Here is a 17504-nt window from a genome sequence, read left to right as displayed (position 1 = left end):
TTACGCTGCCTCTGTAGTACGACTGTTTCTCAAGGGGGGGGGGGTTGTCATCTCTGGGTCGATTTAATGGTGCAGCATAAGTCATGCTTGTCCATGCCTGTTCGTGCTGCAGCCGTGGGCTGTGTCACAGTCAGACAGGCTAATGGTATGGAAAATGCTGCTTTTGAAGAATCAAACAGAAAACAATTCATCCTGCTCTCTGCTAAAGGACACCTCTAAATGCCAGCGCTTCAGCCAGGCAAATTGAGAGATAAGGACATGAAAAAGACAATTTCCCCTTGTAACTGGAGTGGAATTCAGATTCATGTGTCATTCACTTTCTCTCTTTCCAACTATCTCTGAGGTGGCTTATATAAATACAAAACAGTGCATGAAATATACATCATAGTTCAGTACTTGTCCTACAGATGTCAACATTTTATTTTAACATGCTTGAGTGAATTGGCTGATCTGTTGTGTTCTTTGTTCCATTTTATGCTTCCCTTCCATCAAAGCTCTCTATTTCATTATTATTCTTTCAGTTTGGGCAATTAGAGCCGGTTTGGTCTAGAGAGTTACGATGTTAGTTGCTTGGTCTTAGACTAATGCAATGTCAGACAGGTGAACAACATTGAGGCTAATTCAAGCCTTGAATAAATTCATTTTAAGCCTGAATATTTTTCACGAAAGGACATGATCACATGTCGAAGTAAAAAGCATGGGTGTAAATAACAGTGTTAATGATGGCTGAGAATATTTACCTGCTTCAGTTCCATAGTCCTGGTGTTGTTGTTGTTGCTGGCTTAGTGTTACACTGCCATGGTTTACTACATGAATAGAACAGAACAGAACAGATCCACTGAACAGCTGTTCAAAACATCTGCTGGCAAGAAGTTCAATTTGTGTTTTTTTTTAACAATGTTTGATGAGAAGGTGAAAGAGCTTGAAGAGAAAAAGAGTCAGCAGAAACCCAAGGAAAAATAAATTGTTTTGTCACACAAATTTTCCCAGTAAATATTACATTAACTGTTAAATATAACAATATACAGGTTTTCTGCATCAGAGGACAGAAGATATCAGCTCAATGATCTTAAAAAGAGATTAAATTTACCATAAATACAGAAACTTAGTCCTTCTTTAAAGGGAACTCCATTGATTTTACACAGAAATATAATTTAAGGCCCTGTTGTCCAGCTGTCTATAGCTGTCTAGCTGTCGTGCCCATTGACTCAAAAGCACCTTTGTTAATTTGTTCATTTATTAAAAAACACTTTAACTTTTTGATTATAAAGCAAAGATGCACTTTTTCCTTTTTGACTACAACTCAGCTTGTGCAAACAGCTGTATGATGTGTAAGATGCTAATTGTTGCATTGTGGGAAATGTAGGATCCAACATTGAGCTTCAGGTACTAAAAGTCAGGATATTTCAGCCTGTGCAGCTTCTATTTTGACCATTAAAAACATTGTCTCTTGTGAGTCATCCATCTTTATGGAAGTGCAATAACTGGTGCAGGTAATCAAGAACTAGACTACTATGTGCAGCTGATGAACTTTAATGTCGATCTCACGCCCACTTGCCAGTGTCTTTGTCTGCCTACATGTCAACACTCAGTCAGTGAGCAGAGTCAGGAGCCACATCTATTGATTGCCCTGAACCACACACATGAAATATTAATGTAACCTTGTATGATCTATTGTCGAGCATCATTTTTCAGCAGCTCAGAACCAACATGCTGTGTTATATTAGATTTGTATTACATTTGATATCCTTGGATATCAAATGTAATATGAATTGATTAGTAACAGTGAGTTTATCCTGCTCTCTGCCGGACAAGATAAAAAAGGAAATACATTTACCCTTGCATGGTGTTTCACTTTATTTCTTGGTTTGAGTTGTTTTAATTTAGGAACTTTAAATTTGCCATAGAACAATTTGGAAATCAGAGAAATTAAACATTGGTGTTTATGTTTTGAGATAATTCAGAACTGCTTTATACACCCATATGTAGCCTACAACACATGTATCAGGCCTCACGCCTGTTGTACACGTGCATACTATGATTGTCACTGATTCTTTTACCGTATTAGAGTTCAGTGATGTAATATTTAGACACCCAGCTGTTTGCCAGCAGAGTACTTCCTGTTGCGCTAATCAAATCCTCCCCTGAGACGCTGCTCAAACAGGCGAGTGGACAATCGGCCACCGGCAGGTTATGTTTGGCAGCCTCGGACAGAGCCCAGAGGTACATATACTGTATTAATAGCCGCTCAAATGACTAAATAATTAAAGGAAAAGCATTAGTTAGTGAGTTTGTCTTTGAGTGTTTTTGTTTGACCTATCTCCCTCACATCTGATGCCTTTAGGTGCTATTGGATACTCCCATGATGATATGATACTATTTGTCTGAGGTTTTCTCTGTGTTTATTACTTGACACAGAAGGAAATTAATGCAATTTGATGAAATATAAACAAATAGTTTAGATAGAGTAGCAAGATGGATGCTGGAGGACCTGTGACAGTTGCTACTCTGCGTTAGTGATAAAAATTCTCTAACAAATTAGTGATTAATTAAATTATATAGACAGAAATAGAGCATCCAGTTTCCCAATTCTGTACCCATGTCAAAATTTAAACAATAAATATAAACTTACCAAATTAAATCTTGTCATTTTCAACAGTAGTTGTCTTAAAAATCGCTGATTTGTGCAGTAATAGCACATATGCTTTTCTTTTTTACTATCGGTTCTTAAATAAAGAAAAAAAAATTTCAACAAAAATACGAAAAATGATTTTAAAAAGGACAAATACATATTTTTAGTGACAGACTTCTTCAGACAAACATTTCAGAATAGATATCAACTGATGGACTTGTTTTTTTCTTCTTGCGTGGTTCAAATGTGGGAGGGCTTTTGACGTTTGCGTCATGACGTAGGTGGCGGGAGTTGTGACGCAGAGTTTCCTTGTTTTCAACGCAGCGCGGGAGATTCAGGAGAAGAGGATCGAGTCTGTGAAGTGGAAAGTTGTAGGTTGTCATATTTCTCTCTTTACAGATTATAACCATTCACATATCTTCTCCGTTTGGTCCGAGTTAAACGTGTCACGCTGTAAATACAATGTGTGATTCCGACCGTTAAGTCTGAATTAGCACTTTGTTCTTAGCTTTAGCTTAACTCTTCGGCGAGCAGCCTAGCTGAGCTGCAGACTGTGTTGTACAGATATGTCACGGATGTTGTACTGTTCTTACGTTAAACCTGGTTTAACGTGTTGATTTGTGTTTGTGCGTCTGTGTTCGTCAAGGCTGCTGGTTTGTGAAAATGCCTTGTGAGAGGAAGCCGATGCGCTACGGCCACTCGGAGGGTCACACCGAGGTCTGCTTCGATGACCAGGGGAAGTAAGTCAGATAGATCCATGAGCAATACAACAACACCGAGCTGCTCCAGTCAGAAGTTTACTTAAGAGTACAGAACCACTTTATGCACATTGTCTGTTCACTTACTGTGTATCTATTATTGTTACTATTTATACTACTATTTCCTTTTATCACCTTTTCTTTCCTAATTCTGTATTATTGCTGTTGTAACAAAACAATTAATCATTAAAGTTATTCTGATTCAGCAAAATGTACTTAAAGTATCAGAAGTAGAAGCAGCTGTTCCCTTTGACCAAAAGTTATTACATACACCTGTTTATTAAACATATATGAAATGTCTGACAAATCAAGGCACCTCATCAAACTGTCCTCCTCATTAGTTTGCAAGTTGTGCAACACAGACAGTGCATTTATTAGCTGGAGAAGCGGGTCCAAGCTTTACAAAAAAACATCCTTATTTTTTGTTGCACAGTATTAAGTTGATTCAAAGTGTTTCGTCTTTTTGTTTTCTCAAATCTGACCATGATCAAATTTTCCTCAGGTTCATCGTAACTTGTGGAAACGATGGAGACGTTCGGATATGGGAGAGTCTGGATGACGATGATCCAAAGTTCATCACTGTTGGTGAAAAGGCGTACTCTCTGGCACTCAAGGTTGGTTTTGAGATCTGTCTTTCATGACTCGTGATGTATGAAAGATTTCTGCTCGGACTTTGAGTGATGAATCAACACATGTTGGCAAAAACAGCAGCTGATTGAGACGTGTTCTGTCCTCCACAGAACAACAAGCTGGTGACGGCGAGCTCCAACAACACAGTGCAGATCCACACGTTTCCCGATGGTGATCCAGACGGCATCCTCACCCGGTTCACCACCAACGCCACACATGTCGCCTTCAACAGCAGCGGCTCGAGAGTTGCTGCCGGATCCAGGTACTGACCGGGCAAACAGAAGAAAGTGTTTCAAATTAAACAATAATAATATAAATGGAAGCCAAGGAAAAGCACGAGCCTGGCTCGGTCTAAATGTGGTAAAATTCACCTTCCACCACCTTCCTGTGGTATAACAATTTGAGAAAATGGACACAGCACATGACACCACATAAAAGCACCATTGGTTTTTACATTTCTTCACAGTGCTGGTTGGCTTTCTTTTTTTTTTCTTTTTTTTCTTTTTACCTTCGGATAGAACCGGCTTTATCCACTCTTTATGCTAAGCTAAGCTAAGTGAGGATGCTTCAAAAATATTGGTTTTTTATTTATCAATTAACTTCATACAAAGTGCTGTAAACCTGCCACAGTTCCTCTGTGGATCTGGTCACGGTGTCTTCTGTCTCTTCATGTGATCCAAGACTGAGTTCATGATGACCTCGGCTGTATGTTTGTTTTTTATTTGTTTTGTCACGCCTGCAGAAAGAGTTTGGTTCCTCCTTGATGGTACGATGTGATAGATAAGAATCTAAACATCTAAAGTGCTTATAATGTTTTCCACAGTACTGTATATCTCTATATCTTCTGTATATCTGCTTAATATATAAACAAAAAATAGTTGCTGACAGACTTCATCAGTCAATGAAATTTGCACAAACATTTCTGAGAATTTTTCAGATCCCTTGTGCGACATAATCCTGGAGAAAATGACCAAGTACTAGAATGCTAGATATATATTCAGGTATGAGGATGTCTGGCTGACTGGGCAGATCCATCGCTTCTCCCCAGGGATATTTACCTGCAGCGACGTGATCTCAGTGCTGAGAGACGGTCGGATGTCACGTTCACTTTGTCAAACCATGCACGTTCACCCAGGCCTCTCCTGTGGCCGGAGAAGCTGTCGTGCGCAATGTGCCTGTTGTGTTCAGTGTCGTGCGCGCTATGACTAACCCCAGACCATGATCTCGTTAGGTGCGGTGTTGTTGTTCCAGCACAGAACGAGCTGCACACAGACACCAGAGCACCTGAATGATATTTCCCCCTTACAGACAGAGCAGCCCTCTGGATTGGTTTATGATTAGTCTTGATTGGAGATAAACGTCTGTTTGCTGCCAGAATTGATTTACCCTAAACGGGTTTATCACTGCAATAGAAGCACAGAGCATGGCGCCATATTGATGCTGCTGTTTTCACACTGGTAATTTTTGTTGTGATATTGACTGTGAAAATTCAAGCATCTGAGGCTGTTAGGGCAGATTTGGCATTTGCATTCTGGCAGACGCTGGAGGAAATCAGGATTATTTTTGCTTCTCTTGTTCATCGATTTGACAATTTGCACTCGTGGGTTTCACGCTGGCGTGTCCTTCCCCTCAATCCTGTAGCTGCTCACCGCCAGTCGCTCACCTGTGAACACGTGCTGTCTGCATATTTACTATCAGTCTCTCTCTTTTCCTCAGTGACTTCATGGTTAAGGTGGTGGAGGTGTCGGACAGCAGCCAACAGAAAACACTCCGGGGCCACGAGGCACCTGTCCTCAGTGTCACCTTTGACCCCAAAGATGACTTCCTGGTGGGTAAACCTTCCCTCTGATGGTCGTTTTCTGTTTGATTATGAAGACTTTGGTCTCTAATTTGAACTCACGGCCATTTCGGAGGCATTACAACGACAGCATCACAAACTACATCCTCCAAAATCTCCATGAAGTTGAATCAACACGTCTCTGGAACAGTTTCAACACAAACTGAACATTTAAACCTTCACGACCTGCAGGACTGTTGTATTAGACTGCATTAGCTTGAAAATCTGAATCTGTCCTTTATCTCGATTAGTCAGTAGACATAGAAGTAATCTGCAGATATTTTTGAGAGTCAGTGAATCATTGGAGGAATTTATGAAGCTAAAATACAACAAACATAAAAACATTTTCTTGTTCCCTCTCGTCCATTGTCAGGATTTTCTGTTTCTCTCTGAACTGAATAATTTGGACTCTTGAGATTTGGCTTCGGTGACATTTTATAGCCCAAACAACTAATTAGTTAATTGAGAAAATCATTGGCATATTAATCTACAAGTTAGTTGCAGCCCTAATGTCTCATGTAAACCCCTTTCACTTGCCTTGTTGTTGAAAGATGCTAATACAAATAAACATGAGGTTTTGACGTTGCGTTCGTGGCTCAGATCGACGGATACTGTACGTTGTTGTCGTTGTTGTTGTCGTTGTTATTGAAAGCTTCCAGAAGAATTGACGAGATGTTCCAGTTCAGCTGTAGACACAGATTTCTGAACAGAAAACCCCACAACCAGGTTTTCAGCTTTTACGAAAGATGGATGAGAAAATTAATTTGGCTGGTCGAGACGTGAGACACATTTTCAGTGTGTTAACCTTCACGCTCTGTTATCAGGCTGCTAACATCACAGCATTATATCACCACGGCATAATTCCACTCAAAGACTTGTAGACGACGAATTAGCCAAGCTCTGTTTTTAAAGGTGCAGTTGCAAGTGCATCGTGTTTGGGTGGATAACGTTTGACTACAACACTGACAGACTTTTATCTGTTTTTCTGTCAGGCGTCCTCCAGCTGCGATGGCTCTGTGGTGGTGTGGAATATCGAAGAGCAGGTATGTCAGCGTTTAATCACACACTCACCCTTTCTTTTTCTTTCTTTCTTTCTTTTTTTTTTTTTTTAGGGATGCCCCGATTTTCATTAAAAATACGTGATTGGACTTAATGCTTCTAGTCACCGATCACCTGTAGTTAATACTCTGGTGTCTGCGGCTGAGAGAAGCACTGTAGCGACAGGCCACCAAAACAAAACATGTCGGCCATGTGGATCTTTTACAACATACGCCATCTGCAATGCATGCTATGATAAAATACTATTTGAATGCAGCCTGTATCTGACTTGAAATCCTATTATTATTATTATTATTATTATTATTATTTAGTTTGCATGATACAACTGAGTTAATGTTCTGAGACATATTGCCTTTTATTTATTAGACTATTTGCACTGTTAAGCCTATTTAATAAGCTTTATCATTTTGTTAATAACTGTGTTAATTCACATAAATTAACACATGTAACTATCAATTATTACATTGTTTAATTCAGTTGTTCTTACTGTAGGATACTTGTTGCTGCTGTAACGAAACAAAAAAATGATCTGCCAATCTCACTCATAGATGATCAGCATTGGCGACAAAAGAATATGATCAGGGCATCCCTCATTTTTTTTGTTTTCATGTGCTCTCCATCTGGCCAGTCTGTCAGATACCGATCTGCTTTGTTCTGTTCAGGCTCAGGTGATCAGTTGGCCTCTGCTGCAGAAGACCAACGACGTCAGTAATGCAAAGTCTCTGTGTCGGCTGGCCTGGCAGCCCGGGGCGGGAAAGGTCAGTGGCACGACTCTTACACCTGCATTTCTGCTTCCTCAGTGCAAACCACATCAGCGATCAATCAGTGACATCATAATCAGTTTTTAAAAGAGGCACAGCAGAATAATAATCCCTAAATTAACCAAAAGTTGTCTGTGTGTACACTCAGTTTTTAGCGGTTCCTGTCGACACAAAGGTGCAGCTGTACGAGCGAGGCTCCTGGGATCATGTGAGCACTCTGTCCGACGATCTGCTCACACAGGTGAGATACAGTCAGACACACACTCCTGTTCATGGTTGCTTTTTTGGGCTGCCCTGATGAAACTAACCCTAACCCAGGCTTCCTGAGAGACGCACGAGTCACATTCAATAATGTGACTGATGCAGAATACACTGACGAGCTTGTACAGAGTTGCAAAGTGTGACAACTTGCTGGATCTGAAAGTTGTTTGACTCCGTTCTGTTTTTGCATTTCAGTTTTATACAGTATGTTTAATATTACTGAGCCTTCAGGTTTGAGTTATTTGCCATCAGTTTAATTTAATGTTGGTTCATCTGATGGGTAAATACAATAACACCCAACAGAACAAACTTGCAGATCCTGGAAAACTTTTATGTACATATGTAAAAGGGTAAAATCTCCCTTCAGCCATCCAAAATGATTTAAATATTTTACAGAAAGTCAAATATTTCCTGTATTGCTCTCTGTCCTCTTACTTTCCTTCATCTGATGTGATGATTTTGAGGACAGTGGTCAAATCATCGGCCGAACTGCGAGTTCAGTTCGTCAGCGTTCTGTCGGAAATCTGTTTGTTTGTTTGTTTGTTTGTTTGTTCTCTTTAAATTTATTTTCCCGCCCTGTTTTCTCTGCAGCCCATCAACGTGGTGGCCTGGTCTCCGTGTGGTCAGTTCCTGGCAGCTGGCAGCGTGGGGGGTTCACTGACGGTGTGGGACGTGAACAGCAAGCTTAGTGTGGAAAGGTGTGTAACAAAGGATGTGGCCTGAAGTTGAGATTCACGAGAATGAGGCTTGATGATGATTTAAAAAAAAAAAAAGACATGAACTACAGTTGATGTTTCCTGCTCTCCGCTGCAGGCAGAGGCACGAGAAAGGCTTCACCGTGTGCGGTTTGGCCTGGCACCCGTCGGCAGGTCAGATCGCCTACACGGACACAGAGGGCTGCCTGGGCCTGTTGGACGGACTCAGCACCTCCACACCCGACTCCAACGCCACCAAGGTAACCAGAGACGCACCTTCAGGAGAGACGAAACCAGGCAAAGGCTTGGGGCCCCCACGGGGAAAAGAGGGCCCCTCCTAGTGGCACATTTTGTAATGAGGGCTATAAACCCACTTAAAGCTCCCATACAGTGCAACACCTAAGTGGGGCCCCTGATGATGTGTGCTGTAGCATCTACCGACTGTATGTGAGGCGTTTAGGGGACATCTGTAAATTGCAGCATCTACTAATAGTCTGCATTTGGGATTGGGGGTTTCTGGGCTTCGATGGGCTTCTTTATGGTGGTTTTAAATCTTTCCTCCAGCTCAGGTGCACCAACTGCAGGATGGTGATTGGCTAGAAATTAAAAGTCAACAAATAGCTGATGATGTTTTTTCAGCCTCTCTTGTGTCAAGCCGTCTACACACAAAATCTAATTTTCAGTATTTTTTTCTCCATCATCATCATCATCATCATCATCATCATCATTTCAGCAGGCACCAGCGAAAAAGCCAGCAAAAGACTATGATGACCTATTTGACGATGACGATGATGGAGTCATGGATGAAGGAGTGAGCGACACCAACTCGCCAGTAAAGAAACATGTCGCCGGGGACGACGACGATGACGACGATTTCCTCATGCCTGCGACCGGGCGGGTGAGGAACAGAGGGGCGATCCTCGACGATGAGAACTCAGTGGGTGAGTGACGGGAGGGAGGGGCTTACAGTTCGGAAATACCTCGTCCAATCCACAAACAAACAATCTGAACAAATATTTGACAATTTTACTAATAAATACATTGTAACTTAAATAAATATCAGTATTTTAAATGTGTGTATGTTCAACGTCACACTCAGATCTGATGAAATGTGTCTGTCTTTTGAATTTATTTACAGATTGTTAAATGTGAGTAAACCAGGTTATTTTTCCAAATTAATTAAGTGGCTTTTCATCCCATTATTAGACAGTAATTAACCAGGTATTGTTACATGAATGATCCCAGGGTCATGTGACTTTAAAGGAGCTATTTGTCATTTCCATCTCTGCACGTGTGTCTTCTCTCAGACGCAGCGTCGCTGAAGCTCGGCCAGGACAGATTCGGGGACGACGATGACGCGGGCAGCGCTGTAGTGCCTGCATCTGCCCCTCTGGTGCCCTTACGTCCCGTCTATGAAGGGCCCATGCCAACGCCTCCCCAGAAGGCCTTTCAGCCGGGCTCCACCCCTGCACACCTCACACACCGCTTCATGGTAGGACACACTGACAGATCTGATGTTATGTCGCATGAGGAGTGTGTGTGTGTGTGTGTGTGTGTGTGTGTGTGTGTGTGTGTATAGAGTGTAAATGTCATATTGTGCCTCAGATGTGGAACTCAGTGGGAATAGTGCGAGGTTACAATGACGAGCAGGACAACGCCATCGACGTGGAGTTTCACGACACGGCCGTGCACCACGCCATGCACCTCACCAACTCGCTGGGTCACATCATGGCTGATCTTTCCCAGGAGGCCGTGCTGCTGGCCTGCCCCAGCACAGAGGAGCTCGCCAGGTAAATCTCCTCCTCCTGTTTGTGTTTTTGTTTTGTGATTTTTAGCAAATCTTTAAACCTGCGCCTCTCTCCTCGCAGTAAGCTGCAGTGCCTCCACTTCTCATCATGGGACACCAATAAGGAGTGGATGGTGGACCTGCCGAAGGGCGAGGACGCGAGGGCGCTGTGTCTGGGTCAGGGCTGGGCGGCGGTCGCCACCAGCAAGCTGATGCTCCGACTCTTCTCCATCGGAGGCCTTCAGAGGGAAATCATCAGCCTGCCGGGGCCTGTGGTCTGCATGGCCGGACACGGAGAGCAGCTGCTGATAGTCTACCACCGGGGTTAGAGGCTCTCTCACTCTCACACACACACACACACACACACACACACACACACTTTTCTTTTTTAAAATCGCCCCAAATCACCCAGTTCCAAATTAAAAACACTTTTCTTTGTCTTATTTAAACAGAATATTTTCAGGTTTTGAACTGTAGTTATTGGAAAACGAGCAACTTAGTGAAATACTCGTAGTATTTTGTTATTTAACGTGGTTTCTGATCGTTTAAGGACTGAACACTTAAAATACATGTAAGTGGAGTGGAATCCATCACAGTGACCATCAGATCTGCATGTTGGATTAGTTTTGTTCATATAATTTTATCATTATCTGTTCATCTCAAGTAAATGTCAAGGCTCTGCAAATTAATTTTCTTAGTGCCTGAAAATGAGCTGAAACCGGTGGAAGGTTAAAACCAGCAGGCTTTGGAAAATCCCCAGCAGAGATACAAATGTAGTGAATTACTTCAACATGCCTTTTATTCCCTATAATCTGTCCTTATTATTAAATGTACTGTATTTATATAGACTCCGCACTCTGTTGAAACATCCCTCACACTTTGACAAGGCCTCATGTCAGTGCATGTGTCTGGTTTTTTCGTCATCAGCCACAGGTTTTGACGGGGAGCAGGCTCTGGGCGTCCAGCTGCTGCAGTTCGGTCGAAGAAAGAGGCAAATCATCAACGGAGAACCTCTGCCACTCTCTCACAAGTCCTACCTGTCCTGGCTCGGCTTCACTGCCGAGGGTCAGTCAAGAAGAAATTCCCTGACATTAAAATAACAGTTATTACAGAAGTTCTCGTCGGACTCCACCTGAGACTTTTTAAGATGACGGCCTGGTTGTGTTGTGGTTTTTCAGGTACCCCTTGCTACGTGGATTCGGATGGGGTGGTACGGATGCTGAACCGCTCCCTGGGGAACACATGGACGCCAGTGTGCAACACCAGAGAGACCTGCAAAAGCAAATCAGACCACTACTGGGTGGTCGGAGTGCACGAGAACCCTCAGCAGCTCAGGTGAATCCTCTGCTGCGTCTTAGACTTTCATGTCTCTGGTGTTTCTGAAGCTCAGTTTGGACGTGGTTAACATCACAGGAGGAGGTGGGGAATAAAATATTCACTGTGCTCCTCAGTAATTTAACACCATTGATGAATTACAGGATGTAACAGACAGGGACATGCAGCTCAACAAAGAGGGAGAGATGTGGTCCAGATGTTGTGTGGGATGAAACTGAGGAGGGGATTATCAAAACAGTTATCAATTAATTTTCTCTTAGTCGACTAATGTGTGGATCAGCCAATCGTTGCAGCTCTGCATCAACTTGCAGAAACTTGGGACTTACCGAGGTAAATTGGGGTGAATATTTAGTTGACTTGTCCTGGTTGTTCCTGTTCGGTGGTGTTCATACGTTCAAGTGGTTCAACGCATTTCCTCCATGTGTGAAAGTAATCAGAACCAAGAAGGCTGGGCTTATTGGATGGAGGTGTTTCCTACAAGAACCCGAATGCATCACAGAGAACGAGTTCGAGTCATAAGGTCTCGACTCACAGTTGGATCTGCACGTGATGATAACATAACTTACAAAACACAAACTTTACAGTGTGAGGGAGAAGATTTTCGTTCTGCCAGCTGAAATAAACGGAAACCTTTTGGATGTGAAAGAGTACGCTTTCAGAACTAATCCAGTCTGTTCTCGTCCCGTCAGGTGTATTCCATGCAAAGGCTCCAGGTACCCCCCCACCCTGCCCAGACCCGCCGTGGGCATCCTGCCGTTCAAGCTGCCGCTGTGTCAGACCAGCACAGAGAAAGGACAGATGGAGGTAAACACACCTGAGACAGATGCTGAAACAACAACAAAAAGCAGATGAACAATTATGACATTTCTTATCATTTTCTGAACTTCTGAACTGTTTCACAACGGAAGAGAAACTAAATGGTGCGAGTGCAAAGAGCAACAGTTGGATACTTGTCTGTAGTGTTGGAAGCACACGGCACTAATTCAGCCTGTGGTCCTGTGTCGTCCTCCAGGAGCAGTTCTGGCGTTCAGTCCTCTTCCACAACCACTACAGCTTCCTGTCTTCCAGCGGCTACGAGATAGACGAGGACGGACAGAGTAAATCCCAGAAGGAGCAACAGGAGCTGCTCATGAAGATGTTTGCAGTGAGTGGGGATCACACTCGATCTTATGACCCCTGATTTACGAGGTGTGCCGTCTTATGTCTTATTATGTTTTTCCTCCAGTTGTCCTGTAAGCTGGACAGGGAGTTTCGCTCCGTGGAGCTGGCGGAGCTGATGACGCAGAACGTGGTGACTCTAGCCATTCGATACGCGTCCCGATCCAGACGCATGGCCCTCGCACAGCGGCTCAGTGAGATCGCACTGGAGAAGGCCAACCAGATCCAGGAAGAAGAGCCAGAGGAGCGGGAAGAGGAGCCACAATACTCCAGCGTCAGGCAGAACTCTGGGTAAAGAAAATGAATACAAACACAGAATTGGGAGAAACACTTTATTTACGCAGCACATTCAACTGTGACACAGAGCTGCTAGCATTGTCGCTAAAACCCTGAGCTCTCCTTCAAAACATACCCAACAAGCAACATAGCTGGTGAAACTCACCACTCTGTGTAATTCATAGACTGACTCCAGACCAGTGTGTTTGTGCTGCTCAGAGCAATTTTACTTAAACATTGTGGAGCACGTGAAAGGGGAAGGCTGCGTCATTCACAAGCTTCTTATTTGCACAGGTACGGCCGGAGCGAGGTCGCAGGAGGACGTCACGGCAACAGACACAATCAGGAGGAGGAAGAAGAGCAAGGAGAAGAGCTCGGTGAGGAAGAGGACGGACAGGAGATGGAGACGGAGGAGACGACGGAAACCAGAAAACGTCAGTTCCACCTTTTCTTTTTTTTCTTCAGCTCTTTGCACATGTTTGCATCTTTGCAGCGAAAATAAAAAGTGGAGGATGTTTTCAGAAAATTGAGGCCATGAATAGTTTTTCTGCAGGTACTCGGCAGGTAGGTTTGTCCCAGCGTCTCTTGTTGAGATAAGGACTCAGTGGGAGGGTCAGACCATCTGCCGCTCCTTGTCTCTGCAGATTGTTGCGGACTCGTTGTCCTGCTTCAGCATCAGATGTCTCTGTGATTGTAACTCGAGATGAAATCTAAAGTGCCTCAAACATTTGCACAGCAGTGTTTGTCATTGATACCAGCTGACACGTCTCTCGTCCTGTAGGTATGAATCCGTTTGCTAAAGAAGCAGAATCACCTGTGCAGCCGTCTCTGACACCGAGTGAGTAAACATCAGTCAGAAACCTGATCTAAGTTATTTTTGCAGTGACCCATGTTAGATACACTATCCTGAACCGTGTGAGACTGTAGACTGCTCATTTGATCCAGACGTCAGAGATTCAACATTTATTTGATAAGCGTGACTATTAACCACAGAGTGTAAAAAAACTAAAACATGAAATCAGGTTTCTGTTGGGATGTGGGATGTTTAGTCTTGGCATGTGTGTTTACTATGTAATAGTATTAGTTTGAGGACAGGGCGTTGTTATAATATGTTTTAACTGATTTCTCTCATTTGTTTTTCAGTTGGTAAAGCAGGACGTGCAAATCCTTTCAAGGTGAGGACTCCAGATGTTCGAACAGCTTTTCCTCTGATTATTAGATGTGAATGGAGACTATTAACTGGAACGCTTTTAAAAGTTTTAACGGGATATTTTCAGGTATCTGGGAAAGCGTCGGCTCCGTCTGGTCAGCCTCGAGTCACAAACATCCTGGACAACATGACGTCCAGCAGGAAGTCGGCGCCACACAGCGGAGCTGCAGGGAAACCAAACAAAAGTCCCGTCCTCAAACCACTGGCCCCCAGGCCCAAGGCAAAGGTATCGATATCAACAAACCTCTCCGAGCTCAAAAATACGTAACAACATGGACACAAATTAAAAACCATCTTGAGGTCACCACATCACTGTACTTTATTTCTGATGTCACATAACTGTAAACGATCACAAACATCAAATGCATCTGTAAAATAAGTTGCTAAGTTAATATTTACTCATTAATAATAATTTCCCCCTTCCCTCTCCAGACTCAGTCCACGCTGCTGCAGATGACCGCCACAAAAGCAGCCAATAAGAAGACTGAGGAGAACACGGAGCCGGCGGCAGAGCAGCAGAAACAACCAGAAGTCCCGCCTCCGGCTTCATCAGCTGAGAGCGCTGAAAACAAGAGGTAAAAGATGGAGACCCCGACCTTTTGAAACTGCGGAGACTCCTCGTGTAGACTAGGTTTTTTTAAAAAGAAACATTTCCTGACTCGGTTGTGTCGTTGATTGTGTCTGTTCAGGCCGAAGACGGGCTTCCAGCTGTGGCTGGAGGAGAACAGGAAGAGCATCCTAGCCGACCAGCCTGACCTGGAGGAGACCGATGTCATCAAAGAGGCCATGGGGCGATTCAGGACGCTGTCAGCAGACGAGCGACTGGTACGATGCACAGCTTTAAACACGTGTAATTGTAATATTTTAAGGCTAATAATGGCTGCAGTGGTAACATGTTGTGTCAGCAGTATAAACACAAAATTTAACCTAAAGCAAATCCTTAAACAACTTCCACTGCTGATTCCACTTCCATTTTCGTTCACATGCGCCGTTCATCTTGGCAAAAAGTGAAATAGTAGCGCGTGACATCTTTCGTCGTTTCCCTCAGAAGGGATGAAGGATTCTTTTTATTTTGTCTCTAAAAATGAGCCGTTTTCAGTTCATTCTGCCTTGATCTCGTTTGCCCTGAAGAGCTAATTGACCAGTGAAACCCAACAATTAGCCGGTGTGAGTCAGCAGTGATCATCAGATGCAGATCCATTAACCCCGTCCTCACTGCGCAGCTCGTATACGCACCGGTCGTCTTTACACTCCACAAAAATTAATTCTCTACACGCTACACCTTAAATACAACTGTATATCACTATCTCGGTTCAACATCTGTTCAGTAAACTGTTGTCTAATATGTAGAGGTGCTGCACACCCCTCAGCACCCCAGCTGTCCACAGAGTCCAGCTCTGTCACATAGTTTTTGGTTTTCACTGATTTTCACCAAAAAATAAAAAATAATCCAGATTTTAAAAACCAATTTTCACTAAAATGTCACGTCCCCCACTCATGAACACATGTCGTCAGCTGTGGTGGGTCGATGGCTGAATAAACCAGGGCGGTCGTGTCAGTAATGACACGCATGATCCTTTCATCCACCCGAGTGCTGCAAGATGTCAGTCTGTGCCTGCTCCTGACCCTGCATACATCAAGACTCTCAGCAGAGGCCAGATGACACTCGACAGACAGAAAGAAAAGAGGAAGTGGGTGTGTGTGTGTGTGTGGGGGGGGGGGGGGCTGTTGCCTGGGGAACCTGTGGAGTGTGTTTTAGCAGTGAGGGCACAGAGCATTGATCTTATGATAATCCTGTGTGAGGGACAGTGAGTGGGTCAGTCTGCCAGGGAATGATTATAACGATACAGTTTGCAGTTATTTTAAAGGACGGTTTCAGTGTCATTTGCCTTTTTTGATTTTTCATCACTTTGAGAAACATTCAAGGCCGACATTTTTTTTGGGATCGTTGCGTCTAAAATACCTGATTTCGGCAGCTTTTCAAAAAATTGCCGCGCATGTTGCGAGGTTTTTTAGATGGTTGTTTTTTTGTTTTGTTTTTGTTTTTGGAATGAAAGAAAAAAAAAAGAAAGAAAGAAAGAAAATAAAAAAATGCAAAAATTCGTCACTATCTTTATTAAAAGTAATAATTATAATAATAATAATAATAATTCAGTCTTAATCACAGGTAGAGCTGATCTTTATGGAAACTCATAAGTTTCTGAATTTATAACGTAGAGCTTTTTGTGTGTGTGTGGGGTCGTTGAGTCTAAAACCCAAAGATATTCAATTCAGATTTATACATCGAGCTGCAACGTGTCGTCGATCAAAAGAAAATCAATCAGAAACTATTTTGACAAACATTGTTTTTGTTTAAAGTTTCGTTGAGAATTGTTTTTTTTCATTTTCCGAGAATTAATTTCAAACATCTGCTGTTTCCATCTGAAGACATCACTGTGAAACTCTAACAGGCGTCTTTCTGATGTTTCATAGACAAAATGAATAATCAATTATCCATATATATATATATATATATATCTATTATATATATATCTATTATATAATAATCGCTCATTAAAGTAATCATGAGTTGCAGCCATAATTATATCAAACAGGAAAGCAGCAAATCCTCACACGAGAAAACCTGAGAATATTTTTCAGTTTGATAAATGATCTCAACTTTTCATCAGCTGTTGACTAATTTTCTGTCCATTAATTGATTAACTGAGTGATTGATTCTTCTGAGTCTTCACCTGCAGCCTTTTGTAAATTATCCATAAAATTCAATCACAGCTGAAGCTTTTGACTCGTGTTGAGCAGATTATTAAAAACCTGCAGGAGCACGTTTGACTTAAAACCGCGTGTGTGTGTGTGTGTGTGTGTGTGTGTGTGTGTGTGTGTGTGTGTGTGTGTGTGTGTGTGTGTGTGCGCGCGCACGAGTGTCAGAGAGTTTCTCCTAATGACATTATTCTCTCCAAATACAATAAAATGACAGTTGAACAGCAGGACGTCACAGCTTGAACCATCTACCAGCTCTGTAATGGGGGTGTGTGTGTACGTGTTGGGTTAATGGCAGTGCTTCATGGGGTGCTGGAGGTGAAGAGTTGTGTGTGTGTGTGTGTGTGTG

General features: G+C 42.8%; 1 protein-coding gene across 3 annotated transcripts in view; it reads left to right on the top strand.

Annotated features, from left to right (window-relative positions):
* Nucleotides 1-2863: 2863 nt before the first annotated feature.
* The window catches only part of wdhd1 (WD repeat and HMG-box DNA binding protein 1), a 15465-nt gene continuing 824 nt past the window's right edge, over nt 2864-17504 (top strand). Inside the window, exons 1-25 of one of the 3 annotated variants that reach the window (XM_023405826.2) lie at nt 2864-3003; nt 3279-3372; nt 3893-4004; nt 4131-4282; nt 5737-5848; nt 6850-6900; nt 7579-7674; nt 7826-7918; nt 8530-8636; nt 8752-8893; nt 9367-9574; nt 9941-10125; nt 10239-10423; nt 10502-10743; nt 11347-11484; nt 11598-11754; nt 12444-12558; nt 12767-12898; nt 12980-13203; nt 13483-13622; nt 13970-14026; nt 14332-14363; nt 14466-14624; nt 14831-14973; nt 15088-15223. In XM_023405826.2, the coding sequence (XP_023261594.1) occupies nt 3296-3372; nt 3893-4004; nt 4131-4282; nt 5737-5848; nt 6850-6900; nt 7579-7674; nt 7826-7918; nt 8530-8636; nt 8752-8893; nt 9367-9574; nt 9941-10125; nt 10239-10423; nt 10502-10743; nt 11347-11484; nt 11598-11754; nt 12444-12558; nt 12767-12898; nt 12980-13203; nt 13483-13622; nt 13970-14026; nt 14332-14363; nt 14466-14624; nt 14831-14973; nt 15088-15223 (3195 nt within the window). In that variant the 5' untranslated portion in view covers nt 2864-3003; nt 3279-3295. Of the gene's footprint in view, nt 3008-3278; nt 3373-3892; nt 4005-4130; nt 4283-5736; nt 5849-6849; nt 6901-7578; nt 7675-7825; nt 7919-8529; nt 8637-8751; nt 8894-9366; nt 9575-9940; nt 10126-10238; nt 10424-10501; nt 10744-11346; nt 11485-11597; nt 11755-12443; nt 12559-12766; nt 12899-12979; nt 13204-13482; nt 13623-13969; nt 14027-14331; nt 14364-14465; nt 14625-14830; nt 14974-15087; nt 15224-17504 lie in introns of all 3 variants that reach the window. The other 2 variants (XM_087173862.1, XM_023405825.2) reach the window with 2 other exon arrangements.

The sequence above is a fragment of the Seriola lalandi genome, unplaced genomic scaffold, assembly GCF_002814215.2.
Source record: "Seriola lalandi dorsalis isolate HSWRI2012SDOR001 ecotype SW California unplaced genomic scaffold, Sedor1 jcf7180002054286, whole genome shotgun sequence".
NCBI lineage: Eukaryota > Metazoa > Chordata > Actinopteri > Carangiformes > Carangidae > Seriola > Seriola lalandi.
This window is presented reverse-complemented; position numbering and strand designations above follow the sequence as displayed.